This window comes from Pleurodeles waltl, chromosome 1_2 (genome assembly GCF_031143425.1).
Source record: "Pleurodeles waltl isolate 20211129_DDA chromosome 1_2, aPleWal1.hap1.20221129, whole genome shotgun sequence".
Taxonomy (NCBI): Eukaryota; Metazoa; Chordata; class Amphibia; order Caudata; family Salamandridae; genus Pleurodeles; species Pleurodeles waltl.
In genome coordinates this window covers 412,868,889-412,894,256 of record NC_090437.1, presented here as the reverse complement: position 1 = coordinate 412,894,256, position 25,368 = coordinate 412,868,889, and the positions used below count along the sequence as shown (strand labels likewise).

General features: G+C 45.0%; 1 protein-coding gene across 2 annotated transcripts in view; it reads right to left on the bottom strand.

The window, feature by feature from the left end:
- Positions 1–25,368, bottom strand: part of ABCA1 (ATP binding cassette subfamily A member 1) — a 176,342-nt gene that overhangs the window by 79,323 nt on the left and 71,651 nt on the right. For both annotated transcript variants that reach the window (XM_069240375.1, XM_069240383.1), the window contains exons 8-13: positions 23,684–23,773; positions 13,828–14,071; positions 12,215–12,354; positions 10,154–10,270; positions 2,635–2,832; positions 283–488 (exon numbers count right to left, since the gene is read on the bottom strand). In XM_069240375.1, coding sequence (XP_069096476.1) covers positions 283–488; positions 2,635–2,832; positions 10,154–10,270; positions 12,215–12,354; positions 13,828–14,071; positions 23,684–23,773 — 995 coding nt within the window. The remainder of the gene's footprint in view (positions 1–282; positions 489–2,634; positions 2,833–10,153; positions 10,271–12,214; positions 12,355–13,827; positions 14,072–23,683; positions 23,774–25,368) is intronic.

Here is a 25,368-nt window from a genome sequence, read left to right as displayed (position 1 = left end):
AAAACAAGTATGCACTAAACAAATGCTCAAATATTGAAGTGTTTTGTTAAATTCACAATCAAATTTAGTAACAGATTCCAGATTTTTCAATTGTGCTTCTTTATTTGTATTCATTTTACTAATTTTGAGGAATTCATTGTAATATTATATAATTTTGTAAAACAGATGTGGATCCTCTGAACAGGCCCCGTGGACCCCGAGGGGGCCTCGGATCACAGGTTAAGAACCACTTCATTACAGCATTACAGGCCCTCCTGAGACAGCAGCTGAGACAGGACCTACCCATCCTTAATTTTATTGGTCCTCTCCACATTGTCAATGTCCATACGGATCTTGTACTTCACGTGATGGGGCAGCTCAGTGCTATCCGAGCCCACATCTAAGAAAACAACTCCGGCCCAAAACTTCCTGTCATGTAGAAGTTCCATCGACCTGTTTATGAGAAGCCCTTCTGAGGACACTGCTTCCAGCTTGTCTAGGTTGACACACTTCAGGAAATAATAGAAGTTAAATTAGAACAACGTTTATACACGAAGTGCAAACAGGCACACAAATGCAATAAGAAGCTGGCTAACACATGGGGTTATGCGGTGCAATGCGGGTAAGGTGAGCCAGAAACCTCCTGCACTGAACGTGTCTAGATTATAAGTCTTCCTAGGGCTCACGAGTCAAAAATAGTGAGGAACTTTAGCGACGCACTTACTTTTTGACACTGGAACTGTACTTTGTTGGACTTACTTCACGCTGTCTACCCAACTCTTGAAAGCACAACGAACTTGTCCAATCAGGCATTAATCAGTGGTATAGGCACTTGCATGTGGCTTTCAACTTGGAGTTCACTGAACATGTGTTGTGCACCATATTAGTCATGTATATCATGTTAATTTATTAATATTAAAGAAAATCATGTGTTTGACATGTGATTCTTCAATGACCTCACTTCACAATGTCAAATAACTGTTTTGCAGTAGTCTCTTTATCCACAGTGTCTCCTGCTTTGCCCTAAGCCAAAAAGACCAAAACTGACCAGCAAGATCTGGAGCCAAAAACATCAGCTGTACCCTCCCAGCACCTCCACGGCTCCTGACCTCTGATGGCGGCCGCATAGCCTGTACTTCCAGAAAGGGAACGGCAGCTCCAGCACAAGCTAACAGCTTCCAAAACAAATAGTTCTTTGCTCCTCAGAGATTAAGGCACTCATTATTACAATGGCGGTAATAACCGCCTACCGCCGCGGTGACTGCCTCCAACATACCACTGTGGCGGCGACCATCCGTCCGCCAGATAATGAGCACTGCCTGACTTCTGCCACAATAAGGGTGGAAATCCGGCAGTGTTCATACTGGCAGGCGGAGGTGACCTGGCGCTGCTAACACCAGCACCGTCCCACCCCGCCAATAGAACGCCGCCAGGCGTATTTTGAGCAGAAATACAGCCTGGCGGTGTCCTCCTGGTGGGGCCCTGCTGGTAGTAGCAGTGCCCCTTCCCGTTTCTACCCGGACGACCTCCGCACCGGACAAGGTAAGTTGGGCGTCCAACCGGGGAGGGGGTGGGAGGTGATGTATGTGTGTGTGTCTGAGTGTGTGAGTGCGTGTGTGAATGTGTCTGTGTGCTGTGTTATATGCGTGTGAGTGAATGCGTGTAAGAATGGTGAAGTGAATGCGTGTCTGCATGTCAGTGTGTCTGTGTGTAAGAATGTGTGTGTTTATGTCTGGAAAAATGTGTATGTGAATGTGTGTATGCCAGTGAATGAGTGAATGCGTGTAAGCCAGTGAATGACTGAATGTGTGTATGCATGGTGCGTGTGGGTGTATGTGTGCGTGTATGCGGGGAGGGTGGGAGGGGTGCTGTGGGGGTGGGGGTGATGAGTGCGTGTGTGTGCGTTTATGGGGTGAATGCGTATATCGGAGGGAGTGGGAGGTGTCTGAATCGGGGTGGGGGTGTTTAGATCTAGGAGAGGTGGAGGGTGTCAGGTTAGCGTTGGGAGGGGTGGGGGAGCCGCCTACCGGTGACAGGGAAGGAATTTCCTGTCACCAGTAGGGCCTACCACCATGGTTTTCGTGGCGCTGCTAATGCCACGGAAACCATGGCGATAGGCCGGCTCATATTGCATTAGCAACGCCACGAAAACCATGGCGATAGGCCGGCTCATATTGCCGCCGGCAATACTCCGTGGGCCGCTGGGTCAGAGATTGACATCTCCGGCCTGGCGGCTCATACCTGAATGAAGATGTGGCACACTCATTATGTGGCGGTATGTACAGCAAACCTGTTGGCGGTAATACCAACACACTAACCCTGGCGGTCAAATGACCGCCAGGGTTATTATGAGGGACTAAGTGTTTAAAACAAAAAAAGCAAAATTCAGAAACTGCATCAGAAAAAGGACCCAAAAATGCATTTGAGAACTGGCTTTCCTAGCAGGGCAGAAAGATAGAGAGGCTTCAGCACACACTTGCAGATGTATGCTTGGCTGCACATGCTTCAAACATGTCATTCTAAGCCACAGGAGGGAATGTTACAAATAAGGAAACTACAAAAGATCCAAAGCTGGAGATGCACACTCAGTAAACAATAATGACATAAGCACAGAGAGACAATGTAGAGGCTTGTTCCCATGAAGCACCAACTCACCTCCATGAACCGCGACACTGTCAAGATAAAACGGTCGGTCTCATTTAATGCCTCTCTCCAGGTGTACGTAGAGCCATCAGCAGGCACGATGTCTTCAGGGTCTTTTGCCAGGAACCTGGAAACATCCTCAACTTTCCAATCAGAGGAGTTGGCATAGTCATCCCAGAGGCCACTGCTGTCCTTGTTCTTCAGCAGCGTCTGTGGAGGAACATAGTAGCGGACAATAAATGGTCAAAGCGTAGTTGATAAAGTTTCACATACTGATTGCTTGACTGAGATGATAGTGGTTTTCCATCCACTAACAATATATATTTGACACCACAACAAGAAGTACTACAGAGAATCCAGCAAAGCAAGCTCAGATAAACGTTTGATATTGGGTCTTTCTTCACAAATCTGTCGATGTCCATTAAAGACCAAACAATCTAGTATCTTACCTGTAACGTTAGTTTTGTAGCGTGTGGCCATTTTGCCTTGATCTGTGCTTGGTTCCGAAAAATGTTTTAAAAAACTAAACAAGGTTTTACTTTGGATGTCTACCACTGAAGTAGTCAATATGACTCCAGATAACATCGACCTGGCTCATTTGACCCATACCGACCACCAAACTTTACAGGTCTTAAGCAGGACCACTGGAATCATGTAATTCTACAGCCACAGCATTTTCCACATAATTATGGATTCGGTGCATTTGCTATATAATATTGGTTGCATAATCTGCAGACACTAACAAAAAAATGTTCCTAGCTCCAACAGATTAAAAATTACAAAAAACATGGTGACTCATGTTCCCACACAGTGGAAGATCTTACGCAAAGGTTGCTTGGTCATCTTTGAATTGCTTGTTGTTATATTTGGATGTTAAACTGGTCGTAATAAGGTCAAATCTTTATCCAGACATAGTTAACGTGTAAACATGACAAAACAATGACATAATACTAGCACATAACGTGCTGCATAATGCTGCATAATTTGCTTTTTCTTCCACCTAATTTAACCCTTCATTGCTGCATAATTCCAGTAGCCTTGATCCTTATGAAAAAAAAGACAGACAGGGGATTTTCATTCACTTTTCGCACTTGAAAATGTATCAACCAAAAACGTTTTCTTTTGGGTTCTGGTTCCATTTTAACATATGTTGATGTCTGTGCGGAACGAAATATTATTTATAAAAAAGCCACAGCAAGAGATTCGGTACTGCTCAGTGGTGGTCCCGGGACATTGTCCACCCTGCCTACAAAGCATTTGACTCTGGATTTGCATTTTCTCTTCTGTATTAACGACCACCACAGAGGTTGAGATGAGGTCACTCCACCACAACTTCTCTACACAGGAACAACAGCCTCTGTCACTGCAGATAGTTGATGTTCGTGAATGCTTCAACTCAAGACCAAGCACGGAGTCCATTGTGTGCCAAAGAAGGAATAAAAGTATCCAATTATTTGCACTTAAAATGCTCCACGCGAGAAACGTGTTTCTTTGGCAAGTGTGTGTCAAGGGGCAGTCGTACCTTCAGCAGGAAATGTTTATTTCACCATTAAGGACCAGCTCACCTAAGAGTGGAAGATCAGTAACACTGGCCGCTTAGCTTGTGTTATGTTCTTGACATTTGCACAGGGCGCATCCTGCCTTTGATATGGCATCACAAATCTTTCTTTAGTCCGGGTACATATAATACTCTACATACTACCAGACTCACTGGTTCCACTTTACCAAACTCACATGGATTAACAAAAAAACTGTGCGAGCATGATTCACGCCTGTTTTCGCATGTTAAACAGACATATAAAATGGCCAGGAGCTGGGACACAGCTGTCCTGCAGTGCTGATCCAGCATTCATTTTTGAGGTGAGCGCTCACATACGACTCACGTTTCTCTGAAGAAGACCAGTGCAATAAAAGAGTGGCAGATCGCTGAATGAGGAAAACGGCAACGCCCAGTTCGGGTCGTGCCACGTGCGGCCGGCTCACTGCAGTTAGACTGGATGAAACAACAAAACAAAACTGTTCTTTGACACAGAACCGTAGACCATGCAAGTATCCAGCTCAAATGATGAAAAAAAAACTCTTCAGGAGCAAATTGGGAAATCCTTCTGCAGAATATGTCGGTGGCCACTAGGTGGCAGCATTGCTTAAGAAAGAATAGAGCACTCGTCTTTCTCGTCAGCGTGCTTTCTGAAGCTTCCTGTAGGAGATCGATTCATGATTTTTCTTTTCAAAATATTTTTATCCGAAATACATTTTTGGTATCCTGCATTTAAACACAGAACACCCTCCTGCCCCCTATTTTTAGTCCGTCAAACTGCTTTGGTTCGCACGTGAACCTTACCCCTCACTTTCTGCTATTTTTCATTTGAGATGCCCCTAGAGGTGATAAGTACCGCTACAAGGCCCTGTGGCGTATGTTTTTGGGAGATCCGGGGTTTCCTGTTTCTCACTTTTTGTCAGCCAGTAAGAGGCCAGAAGAGGGCTCGCTCAATCACTGTCGCCGGGAGGCAGTTTGGGCAGCATACAAACATATAGGCCCTCATTCTGACCCTGGCGGTCGGCGGAGAGACGGCGGTCGGACCGCGAACAGACCGGCGGTATTAAAAATGGCATTCTGACCGCGGCGGTCCCCGCCGCGACCGACCGCCACTTCTCCACTCCGACCGCCGCGGCGGTCATGACCGCGGGGCTGGAGTTTGCGCACTCCGGCCCGGCGGTCGTCCCAAGACCGCCAAGGGTATTATGACCCTGCCTACCGCCGCGGTTTCTTGCGGGCGGGAACCGCCGTGCGAACCATGGCGGTAAGCACTATCGGGGCCAGGGAATTCCTTCCCTGGCACTGATAGGGGTCTCCCCCACCCCCCACTACCCACCCGAGTCCTCCCCCCACACCCTCCACCCCCCTGCCACCCCCCAGAGGTGGTACGAACCCCCTCCCCACCCCCACCCCGACATGCACATACATGCACCCCGACATGCACACACCCCCAACATGCACATACACACCCCCTACACACACATACACAACGGGGACACATACCCGCACACATACATGCAGACATGCGCACCTGCCGAACAGCACACATTACCCATAGACACAGCAGCACCCCCCGCCCGCATACACGCACTCACACACCCCCTCTACACACTCACACGCACACCCCCATGCACGCCCACATCACACAACACCCCCCCACCCCCTCCCCTCACGGACGGTCAACTTACCTTGTGCGTTGGTCCTCCGGGAGGCGACGGGAGCCATGGGGAGGTGACCGCCAACAGAAGACCGCCAACAGAAGACCGCCACACAGAAATGTGGGTCGTAATTCTGTGGGCGGTGTTCTGCTGGCGTGGCGGTGGAGGTTGACCAGTCTCCACTTTCCCGCCGACCGCCAGTGTGGCTGCTGGCGGTTTTCCGGCGGAACGCTCCCAGCGGTCAGAATGCGCACAGCGGCATACCGCCGCGGTCGGCGGTCTTCACCGCGGCGGTAACTCGGCGGTCTTGCGAAAAGACCGCCAAGGTCAGAATGAGGGCCATAGATCTTTATTTGTGAGCGATGGGCCGTAGGTCCTCTGCTTGTTGCGTGAGCTTTAAATGGAGGTGGGAGGCCCTCAGCCAAGAAGATTTTGGCTGCAAGGTCCCACCTTGAGTGCGGCGTTCAGTCCTTTCATCCTGCATTAATAAATCTATTAGGGGCTGCGCCACCTTCGACTAACAGTGAGGTTTGGCCGCCTTAAGCAGACTATGGTTACACTTGCATTGCGCTTAGGGATATGTAGACATGTTATTTATCTGTAACAACAGTTTTGCACCTTGAGAATACGTTTGAGACACGTGCTATGCATGGAGTGCGCACTAAGGCCCATATTTATACTTTTTGACGCTAAACTGCGCTAACGCAGTTTAGCGTCAAAAAATTTAGCGCCGTCTAACGCCATTCTGAAGCGCCATGCGGGCGCCGTATTTATGGAATGGCGTTAGCAGGCGCTAGCAGACCGGCGCTGCCTGGTGTGCGTGGAAAAAAACCACGTAGACCAGGCAGCGCCGGCGTAGGGGGAAAATGGCGTTAGGGCGTCTTAAAATGGGGCAAGTCAGGTTGAGGCAAAAAAATCGCCTCAACCCGATTTGCGCCATTATTTTCGACACCCAGACGCCATTTAAATGACTCCTGTCTTAGTAAAGACAGGAGTCATGCCCCCTTGCCCAATGGCCATGCCCAGGGGACTTATGTCCCCTGGGCATGGTCATTGGGCATAGTGGCATGTAGGGGGGCACAAATAAGGCCCCCCTATGCCACCCAAAAAAAATTAAAAAATATAAAAAATTATACTTACCTGAACTTACCTGAATGTCCCTGGGGTGGGTCCCTCCATCCTTGGGTGTCCTCCTGGGGTGGGCAGGGGTGGCAGGGGGGGTCCCTGGGGGCAGGGGAGGGCACCTGTGGGCTCATTTTGAGCCCACAGGCCCCTTAACGCCTACCCTGACCCAGGCGTTAAATAGTGGCGCAAATGCGGGGTTTTTTGACCCGCCACCTCCCGGGCGTGATTTTTGCCCGGGAGTATAAATACGACGCATTTGCTTCGCCGTCATTTTTTTAGACGGGAACGCCTTCCTTGCATCTCATTAACGCAAGGAAGGCGTTCACGCAAAAAAATGACGCTATTTGCCCATACTTTGGCGCTAGACGCGTCTAACGCCAAAGTATAAATATGGCGTTAGTTTTGCGCCGAATTTGCGTCGAAAAAAACGACGCTAATTCGGCGCAAACGGAGTATAAATACGGGTCTAAGTGGTTCGACTCAAAACGGCATTTAAATATATGTTTTTGAGACATCAACAACAGGCTGAGTTATATAAGTTATGACTAAGGATGACCTTAACCCAACCATTCAACACAACAAAGGCACCATCTTCAGATTCTATTTCCCGCCAGCGGGATGAGAAGCGCCGCGTGGCCGGGTCTGAACCCCCATCACAAATATATTGACACGCAGCATTCAGGGGGGCAGAAATGAACACCATCGAGACGGCTGGACGATGCCAGAGATCAGGTCCGACACGCCTGCCACAAGTGGCTGCTTTTTCCGTGCACTTTGGACATATATAGGCCCGTATTTATACTTTTTTTAGCGCCGCATTTGCGCCGCTTTTTGACGCAAAACGGAGCAAACCTACAAAATACAATGGTATTTTGCAAGTTTGCGCCGTTTTTGCGTCAAACAACGACGCAAATGCGGCGCAAAAAAAGTATAAATACGGGCCATAGTGACTAAGGACAGTTTGATAAGGATTGTTATGGAGGCGACAGACGAAGTGGTACAAGTCAGGAAACTTACCCGTCTCTGACTCTACAATGAACGTGGTTCGAACTGTGGGAGGAAGACCTGCGCTCTGAGTGATGCAGATCGGACCATTCATTGGAGACACTAAAATATCTGTGTCCAGAACACAGGCCTCTGGATTACACACAATGAATGCACTGATTCAAAGTATTTCAATTCATATTTGAGTGGCTTATGATACATTCTTATTTTTCAACAGTAGATATCCACATAAGGGAAGCTCAAGAGGGCATATAAGGGCAGAGATGGCACAGAACACAGGAACAGCATTTAAAAATGTATTTAGCATTTTCCATTTTGTGGTAGACAAATAAGGAAAAATACACCTACTGTTGACTGCAGCAGAAAGACAACCTCTCTCTTTCACAACCCTAAAGCTTCTGCACCCTGAAGCTTTTTAGTAAGGGAATATACAGGTGTGAAAGGTGGAGGGATAAAAAACAGAGACAACAAAGAAAAGGATGTCGGGAGGGATGTGGTGTTAATGCAAGATGGCGAGGCTGAGGAACCTACAACAAACCGAACTGGTACATGGCAGGAAAAGTGAGTGCCTCACGGAGTAAATGACTCATTTTTCCACCCTGATTTCCAAGTATGTTAAAACAAAAGAAATGTTTATTGCAACGCACCGGAAAAAGCTATAGCTACGACCCGTTAACATTAACTGAGTAATCACACAAGTTTGTAATCATGGTAATGTGTTCTCCTCTGACTGTGGTGCTCCCCTGCCACACACACCATTGCTTAGAGCTCTGCATTTCATTTATGCACTGGAGAGCATCCCATCAGCCATGGCCGCGGCACAACGGACATCTGGTTTCCATTTGCAGAACTCTTCTCTGTAGCCTGTACTCAGCATTAGACCAAAGAGAACATTGCACAATCATACCAGCATCATATCCCCACAGCAAGGCACAGTGTGGACTCGCCTTTCTACACCGTGGGACTCAGACGCGCAGCCAGAAGCGGGACACAGAACACACATTACACCAAGGTGGAGTCTCAGAAAACATCCCGTCCTATTTCTTATGCACCAAAGAAACATTGGGCTACAGGCTGAAATTGCACGGTGAAATGTGGAAGCCTGTGAAGGCAGCAGACTTGAGGGAAATTGGAGATAGCCCCTCCAAAAGCTACCAGCCCGGCTGTGATTTCAGTAGCTTCACTCCACTAATGCAAGGTTGCCAGAATACTCTGGCATCAAGACATCACGTCATCAATCTTGGGCTTTGACATCCTTACACATTCTGGGTGGTGTGGTCTTAGTTCACTTCACTTGAACCATCTGTAAGAACACTCCTTACAGCAATGATTTAGAACATGGTGTTCTGCCAACAAGGCGAGATCGAGCAACCAGACCTTAGTGCTGCATCTTTCAGTTGCTGTTGTAAGTTGGAACATCTTACATTGCATTGTCACCAATATCATGCTTTGAAAAATGTGAGTAAATTGTGGATTTTCAAAAGCAGTCGCTTCCTCTCACCACACCCTACCCGTTTAAGACTGAAAAAGGGTAGCAACTCAGAGGAGTCACTGTGGTCACATATAATTCACTGAAATGCACGAGTCAAAAAAGATGTTAAGAACTACAGAAAAGAAGACAAAAAATGTGAATTGTACTTCTCAAAATAGAGAATGTCTATCCAGAAAAGGCAATTAGGAGATCTAATGTCTTTTTGCGAAGATTCCTTCTAGTAAACTATTAACACCGCAACAGCTGTTACAAGAAGATTCATAAACATTGTTGCTCCTTTTTCCACCTTTCGCACCCAAAGACAGAGACTCTGCATTATAACACAACAGGAAGATAAAGGCACTGAAATTGGCCTGTTTGATGTCACTGTGAAGCAAGGTACAGCTCCACTTTTGCTAGAGTGGGGGCATGGCCACTACAACGCAACAGAGGCAGGAAAATACAGTTAGAGAAACGCATCAAGTTCAATCAGAAATCACAAACAACAACACAGTGTGTACAAAATATCTTGTAATGCAGACATCCAGAAGAGGGCCATAGCGAGGCCCAGATCAACAACAGATTTTTAGAATAACTGTAGAAAAACGTTTACATATAATTGGGTATCCTGAAAACGTGGCATGGATCTAGCCTTCATGGACTTATGCTGACAACTCTAGTGGTAAAATACATTTTCTTGGGGTACTTAAAAGCATGTTAATGGCACATACTGACCCGGATCAGATCCATCTCTGGGCTGCTCTCAAAGAACTTCCACACCTTGGGTCTCATCTCTTCCCACATCCCTCCAAGGTCACGAAAAACACCCAGCACCTGGAATGTCTTGTTCACCTGGTAGTAAACGAAAGGGAGGGCGAAAAGGAAGGAGGCTGTTATACAATTTAGAAAGCAAGAGAAAACATGGATGTTCAGAGGTTTCATCTTATTTTGCAACTACAGTAGTCAAATGAACTCTGTTGTGAAAGACAAACAACTCCATATTAGAGAAAGCCACTTCATCTGCAAAGGCCCTGCAAAGTGTTCTAATCCCAAATCCTGTCCCAGGACACCGCAAATGTACCAGACACAGACATGCATGCTAACCTTTCTTTAATGGACCAGCCCAGGCTCAGGGACAAATGGGCTACTTCAAATCGCCCTGTTTAGGAAGTCCCAGCTCAGTGAATAGGCTTTCTTTGTGCGCCCTCTCTCACTGTAGAGCCAGCTGCAAGCCGTTCCTAGAAAGCGTGCAGAGTTCCTGCTACTTATAAAACATTTTGCCTACTCGATCACAGTTATTTTCTAGTCAATGGCAGGATCCTCCCTCCCTTAATGTCTGCACTTTGTTTAATGGATGTTCATAATGTTTGAATGTGGGTTCTCCAGTGCTGTGATTTTTTTTCCAGTGGTTGGCTTGTCATTTACAGAACATTTGTAGCTCCTCCGGGACACAAAGGTGGACATTATTCAGCAAAGACCACGTGTGGGTCCGATAGTTAATGGGAAGACACCGTTGTGGTTAATTTTTTGTTTGTCCAATTCGAAGTATAAAAATCAAAAGAGGGATGAAAAACGTATTGCACTTGGTAAGTGTGGTCTAGCAGTAAGGGAAAACAATTACCAGTTCTTACGTGCGCAGCTGAGATACCACATGTAAGGCCTGATGTATCAAATATTCTTCCCCATTCAATATATATGTATGTATAAAATACGTTGAAAAACAAGACACATAGTTGTCTACACTTGGGGAACTTTTTCTAAGTATTGCTAGTTGACCAGGAGAACATCTCTCCATGCCCCACACACTCAATAAGGTATTATCCAAAGGAAACGTACAAAACCCTGCTGGATAGAAATGACTGACTTAATGTGAACCACTGGTTTGAAAATAGTTGGCCTGATTTGTAGTGGCACTGTGAGCAATAACACGATGGACTGGAATATGGCCCAGAGTACTTACCAGCCATCCACCCATAATTTGTTGTTTGTCTCAGAGACTAAACTTATGTAGGATGGGCATGGCCATATATTAGTCATACTGCGGACCTGCAAGGCCCAGCAAGACAAAATTAAGTGTGAGTTTGCTTATATTCCTGTAAGAAGTGGATGTGGCCTACTGGACTGTTATTTTTAGGGTCCATGTTCATAATGGCAGAGTATACAAAAAAATGTTCTGAATGTGGCTCAGAATAATTACCAGAAGGTCAGATTAATGCAAGTAATCTAACCATCATTTGTATTGTTTTTGTCTCTAAATCAATCACTTCAACCCGGTATCGGTTCAACATCCATATTTGTTCACAGCAGCAAGATTTAGTAATTTAATGTAACATTTAGGCGGGCAGGCCTATCTGGCAAAATGAAAACTCTAGAAGCAGAGCATATCCTGGCCCTCAACAGTGACCGCTGCCCCTCTATGATGTGTTTTGAAACGTTGCTTTAAATAGGTAACGCAGGAGATGTGGGGAAGAGACCAATGAACAGACGTAAATAACTATACCGGAGAGGAGTGGATTCATATATTGCCTGGGCATGAGTGACAATCAGATCATCTCTTTGCAAAACAAGCATTCATTTCCACACTCATTCTGCATTTAGTTTTGAATTACACAGTCACGGTCCTGCGTAAAGCATTAACTCAATGACTCCAGTCGTCACATCAGCAGCTGGAGTCACATGTTGTAGAGTAGCAGACTCTTGCTTCTACATTCTCTGTGTGCAAAAAATTACTTCCCCTTAGGAAGAACGTCTAGATGCCTCAGTGGCTGCACATCTCAAGCGTCCGCCGTGGCTTACCTCAGACATGAGTTGTCTGGTGGCCGGAGTGTCAGGCGTATAGAGCACCTTTCCAATGAGCAGAGGTTTCAGAGCTGTCCAGATCATGCGGGAGAAGGGGCTGGACTCCAAATTCTTTATTAGCTCGTTGCAATAAGGTGCTACGGACAGAAAGCACAATTTTCAGGAAAGTCACATAGTGTAGCCCACAGCTTAAATGGCAAATGAACAGACAGGGTGGCTATATGTCACAAATGTAATGTTGTATATGTACAAGGGAAGGGCTTCTTTCCACCCCTGTAATGCGCATTTCTCTAGCAATGGAGATGAGACAGTATTTGACCACTGGGTTGTCTTTTTAGGGGTACATATAATTCCTGTTTTATATCCAAATAAATCAGCAGTGCTTAGGGTTCTAATAATACCTGTGTCCTCAAAATGTCACAAATGTTCCTCTGCAAAGTGAGCAACCTGGCTCCGATGGCCAACCCCCAACTTGGTTACAATGCTCTCTGCTAGAGTGAGTAAATAACTTAATAAAAATCAACCTAGATAATAAGATTTTCCCCTGCAGCTCTGAACAGCAAACATGATGTTGCAGCTGGGATAATCTGTGCGCAAGCACAGAACTGACATTCAGCAGGAAGCTGCGTAACTGGCGAGACTATATACTAAACGCCAGCATCATGCTGCAGACCGGAGTTAGCCATTTAAGTTGAAGAAGGGCGAAGAAAAGGAGCCAATGGAGCTGTGCCGAGTGAACCGTCCACCTAAAGTTCAAGCACATGTATCTAATTGAACAGTTCAACCCCACCACCCACCTTCCACACTAATCTAGACTTGGTGTCCAGGCAGAAGAGAAGACATCAACTCATCACAGATTATAAATATCCATTATAAGTCGTGCTAGCCAACAGGAAGCCAGAGGCAATGACATTTATAGCCAGGCTGCATGATTTGGCTCAAAAAAGAACATGTCGTAAGGAACAAACACCAGCTGCTATTCAGAAAGGCTCTACATCAGTGGTTCCCAACCTGTGGGCCGGGGACCCCTGGGGGTCCGCGAATCCTCCTCAGGGGGTCCGCAGCTGCTTAAAACATTTAATAATATTAGGACCCAGCTATCAGTAATGACTCCTCGGCGGTCCCCGTGTTCCAATAATGATTCAGTGGGGGTCCCCGGGCTCCAGTATTGATAAAATGGGGGTCCACAGAAGTCAAAAGGTTGGGAACCACTGCTCTACTCGATGCAAAAACTGAGTTAATGGGTAAGAACAATGTTGCTGCTGGTGAGGAGGCATTATATCAAATAGGATGCAGTTATAGTGGATATGTGGGACTGGGAAAAGGGGAGAACAAATGTCTGGAGGGCTGATTGAGTGTGGGCAGAAAGTAGAGGTATTTATGTGCAGGAGGGTGAGTATGTGAATACATCTGTGTCTAACATCCTTTCTTGCTTTGTGAATCGGTCTCTGCCACAACAGGAAGTAAGGGGTCTCCACACAGGACAATGTGCAGCAAATGTTCCACATGCCATGTGCATTATCTTTAATTCCAAGATTTAAATTAATTCCTCCACCATTATCAAAGAATACCACCTCCTCTAACGCCATCCTGCTGCCCCGGACACTTACTGGTAGAATTGTCGTAGAGCACTTGGGTATCGTCTTCTGTGCCATTGCCGGTGTTGAACAGAGCCTTATAGTTGTTGTCCTCATACCAGTTAAGGGATTTGATTTTGAGGCCCCCACCTTCAGGGTGGCCACACACAATGCGTGACACTGCTTGATATATCTCAGTCGGTGTGCTCGAAGAGTTTATGTGCGTTAGGAATTGCACCTCCTGCCTCATCTCTCCCCAGCTCTTCATGGTCATTAGCTGCAAACCACCACAGAGAAAATACATGACTGACTAAAGAAAGCAACAGGAATACAGAAAAATAAACTTTGATCTAATGGTACAGTATGATACCTGTATCGAACACAAGAATGTGGCCACCACTTGTCCAAAAGAAAAATATATGATTTTATGGGCAACTTTTATATGTGACAGCTATTAAATTAGATAAACATGTTGCCATTTTTTAAGATATACCCTTCCCTTACCACTTCAAATAGTTTAACTTCCCAGCAATGTTAACCGCCCTTGTGTACTGGCACAACCTGCTTCAGCTAGAGGTAAGTGTCTCATCGAATAGAAGCAGTACCGCTCTCCTGTTTTCCTGTTGTGGTCACTAGTGAGGGCAGAACTGGCGAAGGCACATTTGGTGAGGCTCACACATACTCGAGCCACAGCACCCCAAAGTTAACTGCACTGAACCAGGAAGATTCACAAGGGGCCCCCTGAAAGCAGGATAAAGGACTACAAGGACCCACAGAGGCCAGCATAATTAAGCCACATTGTTCAAACTCAGTCAATTAGCGGCATCGGGAGGCAGGGCTGGCCCAACAGACAAGAGTCAAAGACGAGGTAGGGGTGTTGACTATGAACAGTCTGAATGCAGATTTTCAAAAATATTTTATAACACCCTATTTTCCCCTATCTTGGCCTATTTTGAAGCCTGCTGGCAGGCTGAATCATAACATGCTCTAGAGGGCCCAGCACTGATGCTGGCTTGATTGAATTTGTGCTGCATCACATATGTAGGCACGATAAATATAATCAGGGCCACTGGAATTATGCAATTGTAAGTATGGGGTGTTTTTTGTTTTTGCATAACTGTAGATTTACTGCATTTGCCACATAAACATAATCCATCATCTGCTGCATAATCTGCAAATTTTAACAAAAAAATGATTCTAGCTCAAGTGGTTCAAAAGGTACTAAAGCACAGTGTTGCTGTGCAGTGGAAGGCCCTTTGCAAAGGTTGACTGGTCACCTTTCTGTTGCTTATTTCTATATTTGGCTGTTAAACTGGTACTAATGAGCTGCAACCAGTGCTCAAATAGTCTTAATAAGAGTAAAAATGTAAAAATAATGAAGTAATACTATCACAAGATGTGCCACATTATGGTACATAATTTGTCTTTCCTTTCTGCATAATTTACTCAACCCGGCAGCATAATTTGGCCCTTCCCTGCTGCATAATTCTAGAGGGCCTGAATAAAATGTAGGGACCCGCTCCTTGTATCCCCTTTTATAGGACAGGTGAAATCAAACTCCTCTAGCTAAAACGTACTCCACGGCCGTTAAAAGGTTATTTTTTTGAAATCCTTGCAGCTTAATCTATTTATAGCAACAACTGGTTGCGGAACACAGTGATACAGTAACAGATACCTTTCCACGGATGAGGAGGACATTGGGATCATGGTGACGGACATGTTTTCAATCAGGATTGCTTGGGGGACCGTGCAAATCATGAATGTACAGGATACCTCCACCCATGTGTTCGTTGTCATACAGCAAGTCATGTCAATACCATCCTTATGTGTGTCTCGGTGCTACAGTATACCGTAAATAATACATGCTAAAATGGTCCTATTGGCATTATAGCACACCGAGGCTGCGTAGCACAAATTTAACATTTGTCGGCTGCCATTCCTGAACAATGACCCATCTTTGCTGCATAAAACATCTGCTTAGCATTTCCTGGCCAGAAAACCACGGTTATATAATAACCAGCCTCTCTGTAGAGACTGCCAACGAGCAAGCAATAGAAAGAGGCAAGTTAAAGTCTGACACAAAGAAATTAGATTGTTTGTCGTTCCTGTTGGGTGCAGGAAGAGGCGAGTCTTCGAGCTCACACCTTTAGTTCTAAATTAAAATAACTGTAAGCTGTTTTCAGCACTGCTCCCGCCTACCAATCGGATCACCAACCACGTTACCCGCTTAGTATTATGTACTATGCCTTTCCACACAGCGGACTTGAACATACCTCAAAAGTCTACATTTTGCAATATAAATGTTTTTTGTTCACTACATGCATGAATGGAAGGTGAGTTAATGAGAATTAAGGTAAGGAAGACGAACCCTAAAAGTATAACTTTCTAGAAGGCAAGATGTTCCCACGGCTGTCCTGCCTTGCAGCTTCATTGTCCTGCACCGGACCACCTCTGCATCCTCTGACCACTCTCATTTCACAACAGTCTCCTCTGAGGAACCCCCTGCACTTGGTACTACTATCTTAGTTCTTGCTAGGAAATACATGCATCACTGATCCACAAGCCCGACTGACTTCATGTTGTCCCTTGAAGGCATAGAATGTGTGCTGTAGCTCCTCACCTGTGTGCAAAATTGTCTCACACCGACTATCGGAATTTTAGATCTTTTAGTCACTGTAGATTTTTCATTAGTTTATTTATAGCCTTTCGCTGTGCTTACATGTTGCCTGATGTAAGTGGGCCGGAAGATATGGAAGTTGAGTTCTGCAGCGAGAGGCAAAGATCGGCGTATAGCTCCTTGCTTGTATGGTGCAAAATTAGGCATATTTCTTAATTAAAAGGATTACTAGTCTAGTGCAACAAATTCACAGTCAATGGTTTATTTGGACTATAAGGATTTTAGCTCTTTCCTGAATCTTTGGTACCATCTTAGGTCATGAGTGGAGGCCCTGGTCGCTATAAGGCTTTGCACTTTTGGTCCTTGGCATCATTACTTTGCACCTCTTGTGACCCACCCAGACCTTTGAGTGGGCTAGGTCCCCCAGGACTCAGCCCCGGTAGTAATTCAAAACATACATTGAAACGAGTTCCTACAGGCCGCGGTATTCATGCACTTAACTTTAGAGGCAAAACACTGATCTGTTTCTTAAAAATGAATGTAAAAAACATTAAGGTAAGCACAGTCAACAGTTTAGTTCCTATTTATGTTTTACATTTTTTACTTAACCTTGCTTTCTCAAAAAGAGTTAAGGCCACATGTACACTGGTGAGTGTTTGTGATTACCAAATAGTGCATTTTTGCGATCCACTATTCGGTAATCGCAAAGACACATGTACAAATGCATGTTTAAAACATTTTGTGATTCCCAGTGGATTACAAATTGACCTACCTCACAAATAATAATGAAGTAGGTTTGGTTTGCGACTCATTGGATATTGCAAAAATCACAGGGACGGTGGGCTGCTTGGATCAGCAGACCACCATGTCTGTGACAGCTTTCAAATAAAGCATTTTTTTTAATGTAGCCCATTTTCCTTAAGCAAAAATGAGATGTGTTTATAAAATTGAAAAGTTTTCTTTTCATTTTTTAGGAGCAGGCAGTGGTTTGTTGGACCACTGCCCGTTCTTAAAAAATGTTTTTACAAACTTTCACAAAGGAAAGGGGGTCCCTCTAGGGACCCCTTTCCCTTTGTGAATGGCTAACCATCTACTTGAAGTAGGTGGCAAAATGTGAATGTTGGGCGACTGCATTTCGGTCACAAAACATTCTTACATACCACTGCGATTCGGTATTAAGAAGGGACGCACTAAACACACCCCTTCCTAATACCAAATCACAAACCCAATATGCGATCTGTAATAGGTTTAAGAATAACAAATAGGGCTTTGTACATTTCAAAAAGCCGTTCTGCGTTCGCAAACAGGCTGATTCAGAGAATTGGGCCATTTGCAAAGACAAAAACGCTTTGTACATGAGGCTATTTCTAGACTGCTGTGTTTCTGTATGTTTTTGTTGTGCAAAATATTACTATTTGCATAGTGCATAATTTGAACTGAATCACCTCCAGGTGTTTATAACGGGCCACAATTCAGCACTGGAGTTGTCTCACATCAGTGTGTTTCCCCAGTGCCTGTCACTGGGTCAAAAAGTTGTTCCAAATACATGCATATTCAATCTTTGTCCTCTCTGAAGAGCGGACACAGCAATGGTCATGTATTCCAGGTGCAATTGTGATTCTGTGCAAAAGTGTGTAGGAGGTACAAAGTTGTAGGTATAATGACAAGCCAGAAGTAAAAGAAAATTAAGTGCTTACAAGTGAGTTGACACCTTGTGTGTTTGTCGGGTACTGAGTAAAGGAGACGTGAAGAAGAACATGTAGGAGAGAGTGAAAAGAGGGTTCTGAAGAGAAAGAGATGAGGTGTAAGATATGCAGATGGATGAGCTATGGGGAGAAAAGGGGTGATCATGTCTAACATACAGTGGACATAATGGGAGTGATTGAGACACTCTGACTTCTACTCCTTGCACAGTCTCAGTAATGTGTAATTTATAGTCTCATATTATCAGAACTGAAACATTTTCAGTATCAATTATATAATTGTTGTAACTTATATTTCTTAAACAGCTGACACCACTGACAATGCCAATAGTCCTTGCTGGTTTGAGGTGCAATGTCAGTTGTTGTGTTATATATCTAGATGCAATAATTGAAAGCTCAGAGAGGGACCAAAATACCGATCGTTTGGAACACAATGGGAATCACAGAAATGTTTATGTGTTTAAGCCACACCCTTGATTACATAGGCCATACCCCTTTTAGAGTCCCACTTATATCATCCCACTTAAAGCCTTGGACCCACCTTCTTTTGTTAACTCAATGTGTAAAATGTCAATACAAGCGTTGTGACTGGGTGCTATCCTAGTGCCTGCTTCTGATGAAAGAAGACAAATGTTCAACCCAAAGACCTTGAGAAAAGTGCACAGGACAATCAATCAGTTCTTGGCTTTGCCAGGAGCAGATTTAAAGTGCACACTTTTCAAGAAGCTTGCAAGCTCCCAGAAGGCCTTGTGTCCCCTGAGCAAGGAACAAGCAGACACTCTGCAAACAGAAGCTGGAAACATTCAATCTGTCTCCCATAGTATCCTATCTTTGAGCAAAGAGCAGTAAAAGGCTGAAATCAATCCAAACATTGCAGCCGCAGTCAAGGAGGGCTACATGTTAATGTGATCGAGGACCTCTGGGCCCTCCGCCAAGCCCGGTGCTCAGTTTCTCCTCATTATCTCCAGCTTCCTGGGCACTTCTAAGCAGTGATTAGACTACACCTGAGCCCAGCTACACTTGCAAAGTAATACAAGGACCAATTCATACACCTTGTACAATAGACACAAGTTGCAGGTCCGCTTTACTACTGATCCCCAAAAGTCAAAGTGAAGAGAGTAAGGTGCATCCAGGGACTGGGCTGAGGCAGCTCCCTTGACCTTCAACCACATCTGAAGTATTCCCTACAATGAGGGTTAGAGCCCTGACAAGCCAGTGGGAGTTTTTATTACTTCCCAAAATCGCTGCTGGCTTGCTGTCTCCTATTATATAACATTGTTGCAATACAATAACAAAACTCAAAGACCTACCCTATTTGATAAAGATAGGTGCAAGTCAGCAGGGGTCAAAAAAGACATTCTCACATCCCATCCCCATACACCAGGGGATAGCAGCGGTCCCCAACAACACTTTTACTTCAACATGTGAACCACAATAAATACCCATCACACGGAAGTTAAAACACTGTGCTATGCCAGAAAAATGTGGCCTGCTAAAGAAAAAGTCTATAAAACTAGCCTACCGTATTGAATTATAGCATACGTCCTAATAGAGTTTTGATATTTCATGGTGCTGTGAAGCCTGTGATATTGCGCAGCACTAATATAAGTAAAATGCACAAAAGAAAGATTTTGTTTTGACATCAAATAAAAAATTTACCTATCTATAAACCTGCTTATTGCTTATTTTATGCAGCTTGACATATGTAGGTGGTTATATATGCAATTTTGGGCCATCTACGGACATCTATGCACAACCTGAAGAGATTTTGAATTCAAGAAGGGGTATGCAAACTTTCATCTACCATAGGCTGATAAAATGAATTTCACTGACTTAAGAGTAGAACACATTATATACAGTGATGCAAAAATTGGAGCAGGACCAAGGCTGATTCACACATGGCTGGTTCCTGTCAGAGGTGGCATGGTGGACAAAAAATGATGGACTGGAATGAAGCCTCAAGTAGTAACCAGTGGTAGAGATTAATTCTAGCTTTCCACTCATTGTCTTTTTGATTTCTCTGGTGCCACGCTCTAAGAGCCCAGACCTGGGTCATTTCCTCTCTACTTTATAGGACTCAATCACCTGACTGACCAGGCCAAATGGGCCAAAACCGGTTTAGGGTTGCTTGTGCTCTTGTTCGGGGGGGGGGTGCTGTCCTGGCAGTCTCAGCTAGGCTATTCCTAATGGAGCAGGGCCAAGGCTGATTTGCTTGTTTCTGTCTGGGGTGGTATGGTGGGAAAACAAGCATGCACTGGAATGTGGTCCTGAATAATCACTACTGGTTGAGACTGATTCAAAAATTCCACACAGCACTTTTCTGCATTTTGCAAAATCTGCTGTATGCTATAGCATTCACTGTGTACAGCACAACATTATATATTTGTTAAATGACAAAGGTTCCAGGAATTATGCCGATTTGGTACCCTTGCCTTCTTGGGGCACATGGGACTATCATGACATCATGCTCCGTCACATGCTCTGGCCTCTCTTCCACTCCTAACAAACAGTAAGGAATGTGTGCTGATTGTTAAATCTTTACCATCTGCTATGGACTGGGTGTTTTAGCTCCTACATTGTTGCTTTGTCTAAGCCTTGTAACATTCGCACCCTGGCTCTCTTTATCACCATGACTATATACCATCTGACATTCATCCACTGTTTTCATGTGATGGGATTTACCACCACATCTCCCAGATGGCTGATGATCTCCTGGGGACAGAATAAAAAAATGTAATGGGCTGGTGGTTTGCAGATCAGCTCTAAGGGAGAACAGAGGAGTTCTGGGAATTGACAAAGGTGTCAGCAGGAGTCCACTGACCCAATGCTCTGGGGTGGCATCTACACCTACTCTCCCCTTCTCCATACATTGCTGGGGACCACGAAGCAGGCTTTGACACTTACCCTAGCTTCAAACACTGACTTTAATGCAGGAATAATCCCCAAAGTGCAACCCTGCCCCTCGCACCAGCCTTCACTCACTGTTGGTGCCAGGAGGCCACTGCTGTCCCTCTCCTGTCTGTGAGGTAAGTGTGTATTGTTCTTGCCAATGTTGTACATGTTTTGTGTGTCTACTTGCGCCCCAGGTAGGCCCCGTCTTTCAACTTCTTCTGGGTGGTGGTCAGATGAAAAACATGGACAGTGATCGAACACTCCTGCAGTTTGTTTTTGGCGACACACACTATACAAAGAACACAAGTTTCCTGCGTGGTGCTGAATGAGGAAACAAAAAATTAACAGACATAAAAAAGTACAAAAGAAGGAGGCATTAAAAGAAGCTAGTTATTGAAAGAGAAAATAAGCACAGACGGTCGCTGGGATACAAAGACAGAGAAACGGAAAGGAAAAAAAAGCAAATGCTGTTGGCACTAGCACGAGACGTACTAAACAGACTAAAATGTCAGCAGTCCAACCAGGAGACCTTCATCATAACTTCAGTTTCCTTCTTTGACCACAAAGCACATTTTTCGCTCAGAGCATCGATTCAGGACGGCACCTCAACCCCACTATTGTGCGCATTGTGAAAAACCAAGGTGATCAGCGGATTTGCCCCACCGTGTGCAAAGGGCAAGCAAACCCGACGCCCTTTCTTTACAGTTCAAGCACGTCAAGCGGGAAAAGTTACTTTCGGTCAAAGTCTGGGGCTGCACACACTGTACTCGCGCAGAGAATGGGCCGCTGTTTGCCAGGAGGAGCGTGAGGGGAGCGGAATCAGGAACTCCGGCCCTGCAGCAGCTGCCAAGGCAAGTTACTCAGCCCAGGAAATGTTCCTCCGCATCAGCAGCGGCCGCATCACGTGCTCCCAGTGCTTCACACGTTAATTTCAGTTTTTAGCCCCAGACAGAAGGCACAGCCAGGGGCGAAAAGCAACCCACGCGGTCCCTGGGCAGGTCCGGGCGACGGCACTGTGCGGCGTTGTCACCCTTCCCCCGCGCCCTGGCACTGTTGTGTACTGGTTGCGTTGTGGCTTTCTGCGGGAGGAGGGCACCGGGGCAGGGCGGAGGTCCGGCCGGGCCTCGGGGTACCTGCCAGGCGGGGATCCGCTGTCAGCTTCCCCTCTTATGGGAATGGTATGCTCGGGAGGGCGCAAGTGCGTCTGAGTAACACAACGTGACCCGGCAGCCGTGAGGGAGCGAGGTTACTGTCGAGTAAGTGCGCGCCCTGAGGCTGCGAGGAAAGCAAACACGGAGCGGTTAGATTATCTCATTAATTGTGACTTCTGCAAAAAAAAAAAAAAAAAAGAGGACATAAAGCTACAGAAAGACGATGAGATTGTGTAACCGCACGACAAAAAATAACCCACCCGTTAACCCTAAGAAACACTCGAGACGTCCATGTGTCACCATCACTCCACCTAAGAGACAACTCTTGACAACGTTCACAGAGGCTAAGACAATAATCACACAAGACGTGCACACAGGCACCATTTTTACAAACCCGTGGATGGATTCTACCAAACGACCAGATTCACTGATTGGTGTCACAATTGAAGTCGTCCTACCGGCAAAAATGTGACCGTGCTTGGCTTGTGGATATACGTGTTTTTCCAAGAATCCTTTTCTCTCCCCTGAGCCCAGAAAGACAAATTATCAGATGCAGCTGGTCCCAGAGCAGCTCTCCTCAGCGGCCACTGGACACCGCTGGACACCTCTGCCACCGCGCGCCCTCCTTACTGAACATTCTCACTAAGTCTGATGACCAAACAGAGGAGAGGGTTGGGCTCAGGTGACATTTTGCACACCTTGCACACATTACCGTTTGCTTGTTTTGCCACCTGTTGTAACAGCCCCATTTTTGCACTTGAGCATTTTGGTGTTTTCTTCAGGTGAAAGGCCAGCCTACCTCACTGCTGAGTTTCAGGAGACCTTCCAACAATGTCTCTACATGAAATTATTTGACTTAGATCATGCAATGCAAAGATCAAGCATTTATTTCTAAAGTAGGACCAAAGGAACCTACACGACACCGCAACATGCTACCAAAAAGCAGCTCACATCATCCTCTAATCCACTCCATGTGAAATAAAGAAGAAGGGAACAGTCAGTCATGATGCTGAAATTTACAGCGGCAAAGGCAGATGCAGTTCTGCGGTCCTGCAATATCTGAATAGGCCATGTACATTTCTTGAGAAACAAACATTTAATACAAAGCAGACCATTTGTTGCCCTTATTACCCATGCAAAATTTGACAGTGTGACTATCACTGAAAGACCAGCACATTCGTGCTACAAATCTATGTAACTTGAGTTTACTCAGGGCTCTACACCAATCAGTGTCAGTTAAGATGTCTACACTACAGTCAATATCGTTTTTCAGACGTATTTTCTCAGAATTATATGTCATTTGAGTGTGTGTAGCATATCACTGTAAGGATGGCACTCTTTATTGAACATTCTCAGGAATTCTGATGAGTCAAACAGAGAACAGAGCTGGGCTCAGGTAACATTTCATTTCTTTGCACGCATTGCTATTCGTTTGTTTTGCCACCTGGTGCAACAGCCCCATTTTGCACACTTCCCTTAGTAGGAGGATGAGTACAATGGTCGCTTCAGCTGAAACAGTTGCCTACCTCTTTACTGAGTTTCCCAAGACTCTCCAACATTGTCTCCATGGTCTCCTTCAGTTCCTCGACCGGCAGTGGTTGGAAAGCCACACCTTTCTGTTTTTGTAACAAATAAGAAGCATGAGGTTAGTACAGGGAAGATGGCACAGCGCAATAATAAGTAAAAGCAATGGCAAAGCCATTAGGTCTGGTGTTGGCTGCCAGATCTTTTTTTTTCTCAATGCTTGTTTTGTCAGGGTTCATGCAAAACTTCAATCTTTGGGGAGTTGATATGCACTTGCCCATCTAAAATAAATAAAAAAATGGCCAACAGCAAGAATATTTTGTGGTCTCAAAAAGCATACTTTGCAATAGAAGTCCCTGGCACTGAAGGGAACTACTTTGTGTGTGAATGAGCTCCTTGTGGCAGGGCAGAAATCAGTTACTCAGTGGTTAGCCAGTGGGTGAAGTGCCCCAGGACCTCTATGCTGTGGTTGGTGGAATAAAAATGTGAAATAACAATAAAAACAATGGATGAAGAGGACTGTCTGAAAAACCCTCGAAGTATATTATTATAAATATACTTCTACTAAAACCAAAATCAAAAGGTCTAGACTAACAGTGGACCTAAAAAGGAGTAATCTCACTTAAAACTCTACGTAAGTGACAACTGAGCAGTGTTTACTGGTGTATATATAGACATACCAGATGCTAAGACTGACGGCTTGATGATTCAAGCATGTAAATCTATGAAATATCCATTAACAGAGAAAGTAAGTAACTGAGCTTCGAGGCTGTGGCCACATGCAGGGGGAGTGGAGGGTCAGCAAGGTAGAAAAAAGTGACAGAAGAGAAACATAACTGCTAGAAGCAAAAGCGTGCCTCCTTTTCAAAATCTCTCTTATTGCAATTTTTCATAATCCTGTTCCACAGAATGGTGTGATTTTATCACTATTCTGTTATCATAACTGTGTCAATTAACTACAGAACAGGGAAACGATTTGCATAGTAAGGGGGGGAGTGTTCTCAGAATATCAGAAGTTAACTTTCTATTCCATTCAAGGGTCATGGAAAAATGATAACTATCATTAAAAATATTGAAAAGAAATGTTTCCACCAGGGTGCCAACAATGTGGTAGAAAAAATAAAAAAGTGAAAATGCATAATTGTCTGATGTACCACGATTACATAACACAGGAAAAAGAGAGCACAGTCACATGTGACGAGGAGATGTAGTACAAACAACAATTTCAGAGAAACAGCTAAAACAAAAAGTGAAGCCAAAAAGCAGAATGCGAAGGCAGATCAGTTGTGTCTTTTGGGCCTGTCCTTTATCACAGATAGCGATTTTCAACATTTTGACTTCTGTGGACCCCACTGACTCAGTACTGGAATCCAGGGATCCCCCTCACCGGAGTCATTAGTGGAAGATGGGGTCCCCCGGCCTAAGCAATTTCTATGATTTGAACCTCAAAACAACACACAAAAATGCAGGAACAAGTATACAAAACAAATATCCAAATATTGAAATATTTCGTTTAATTCACTATATAAAAAAGTTTAACATTTTTCAGTTTTGCTTCTTTATTTGAATATGCTTTATTAATTTCAATGTACTAATTTTAATATCAATTCGTTTTGTGGAGCAGTCTCAGACCCCAGATGGGCCTCGCAGACCCTAAGGGGGCTCTTGGCCCACAGGTTAAGAAGCA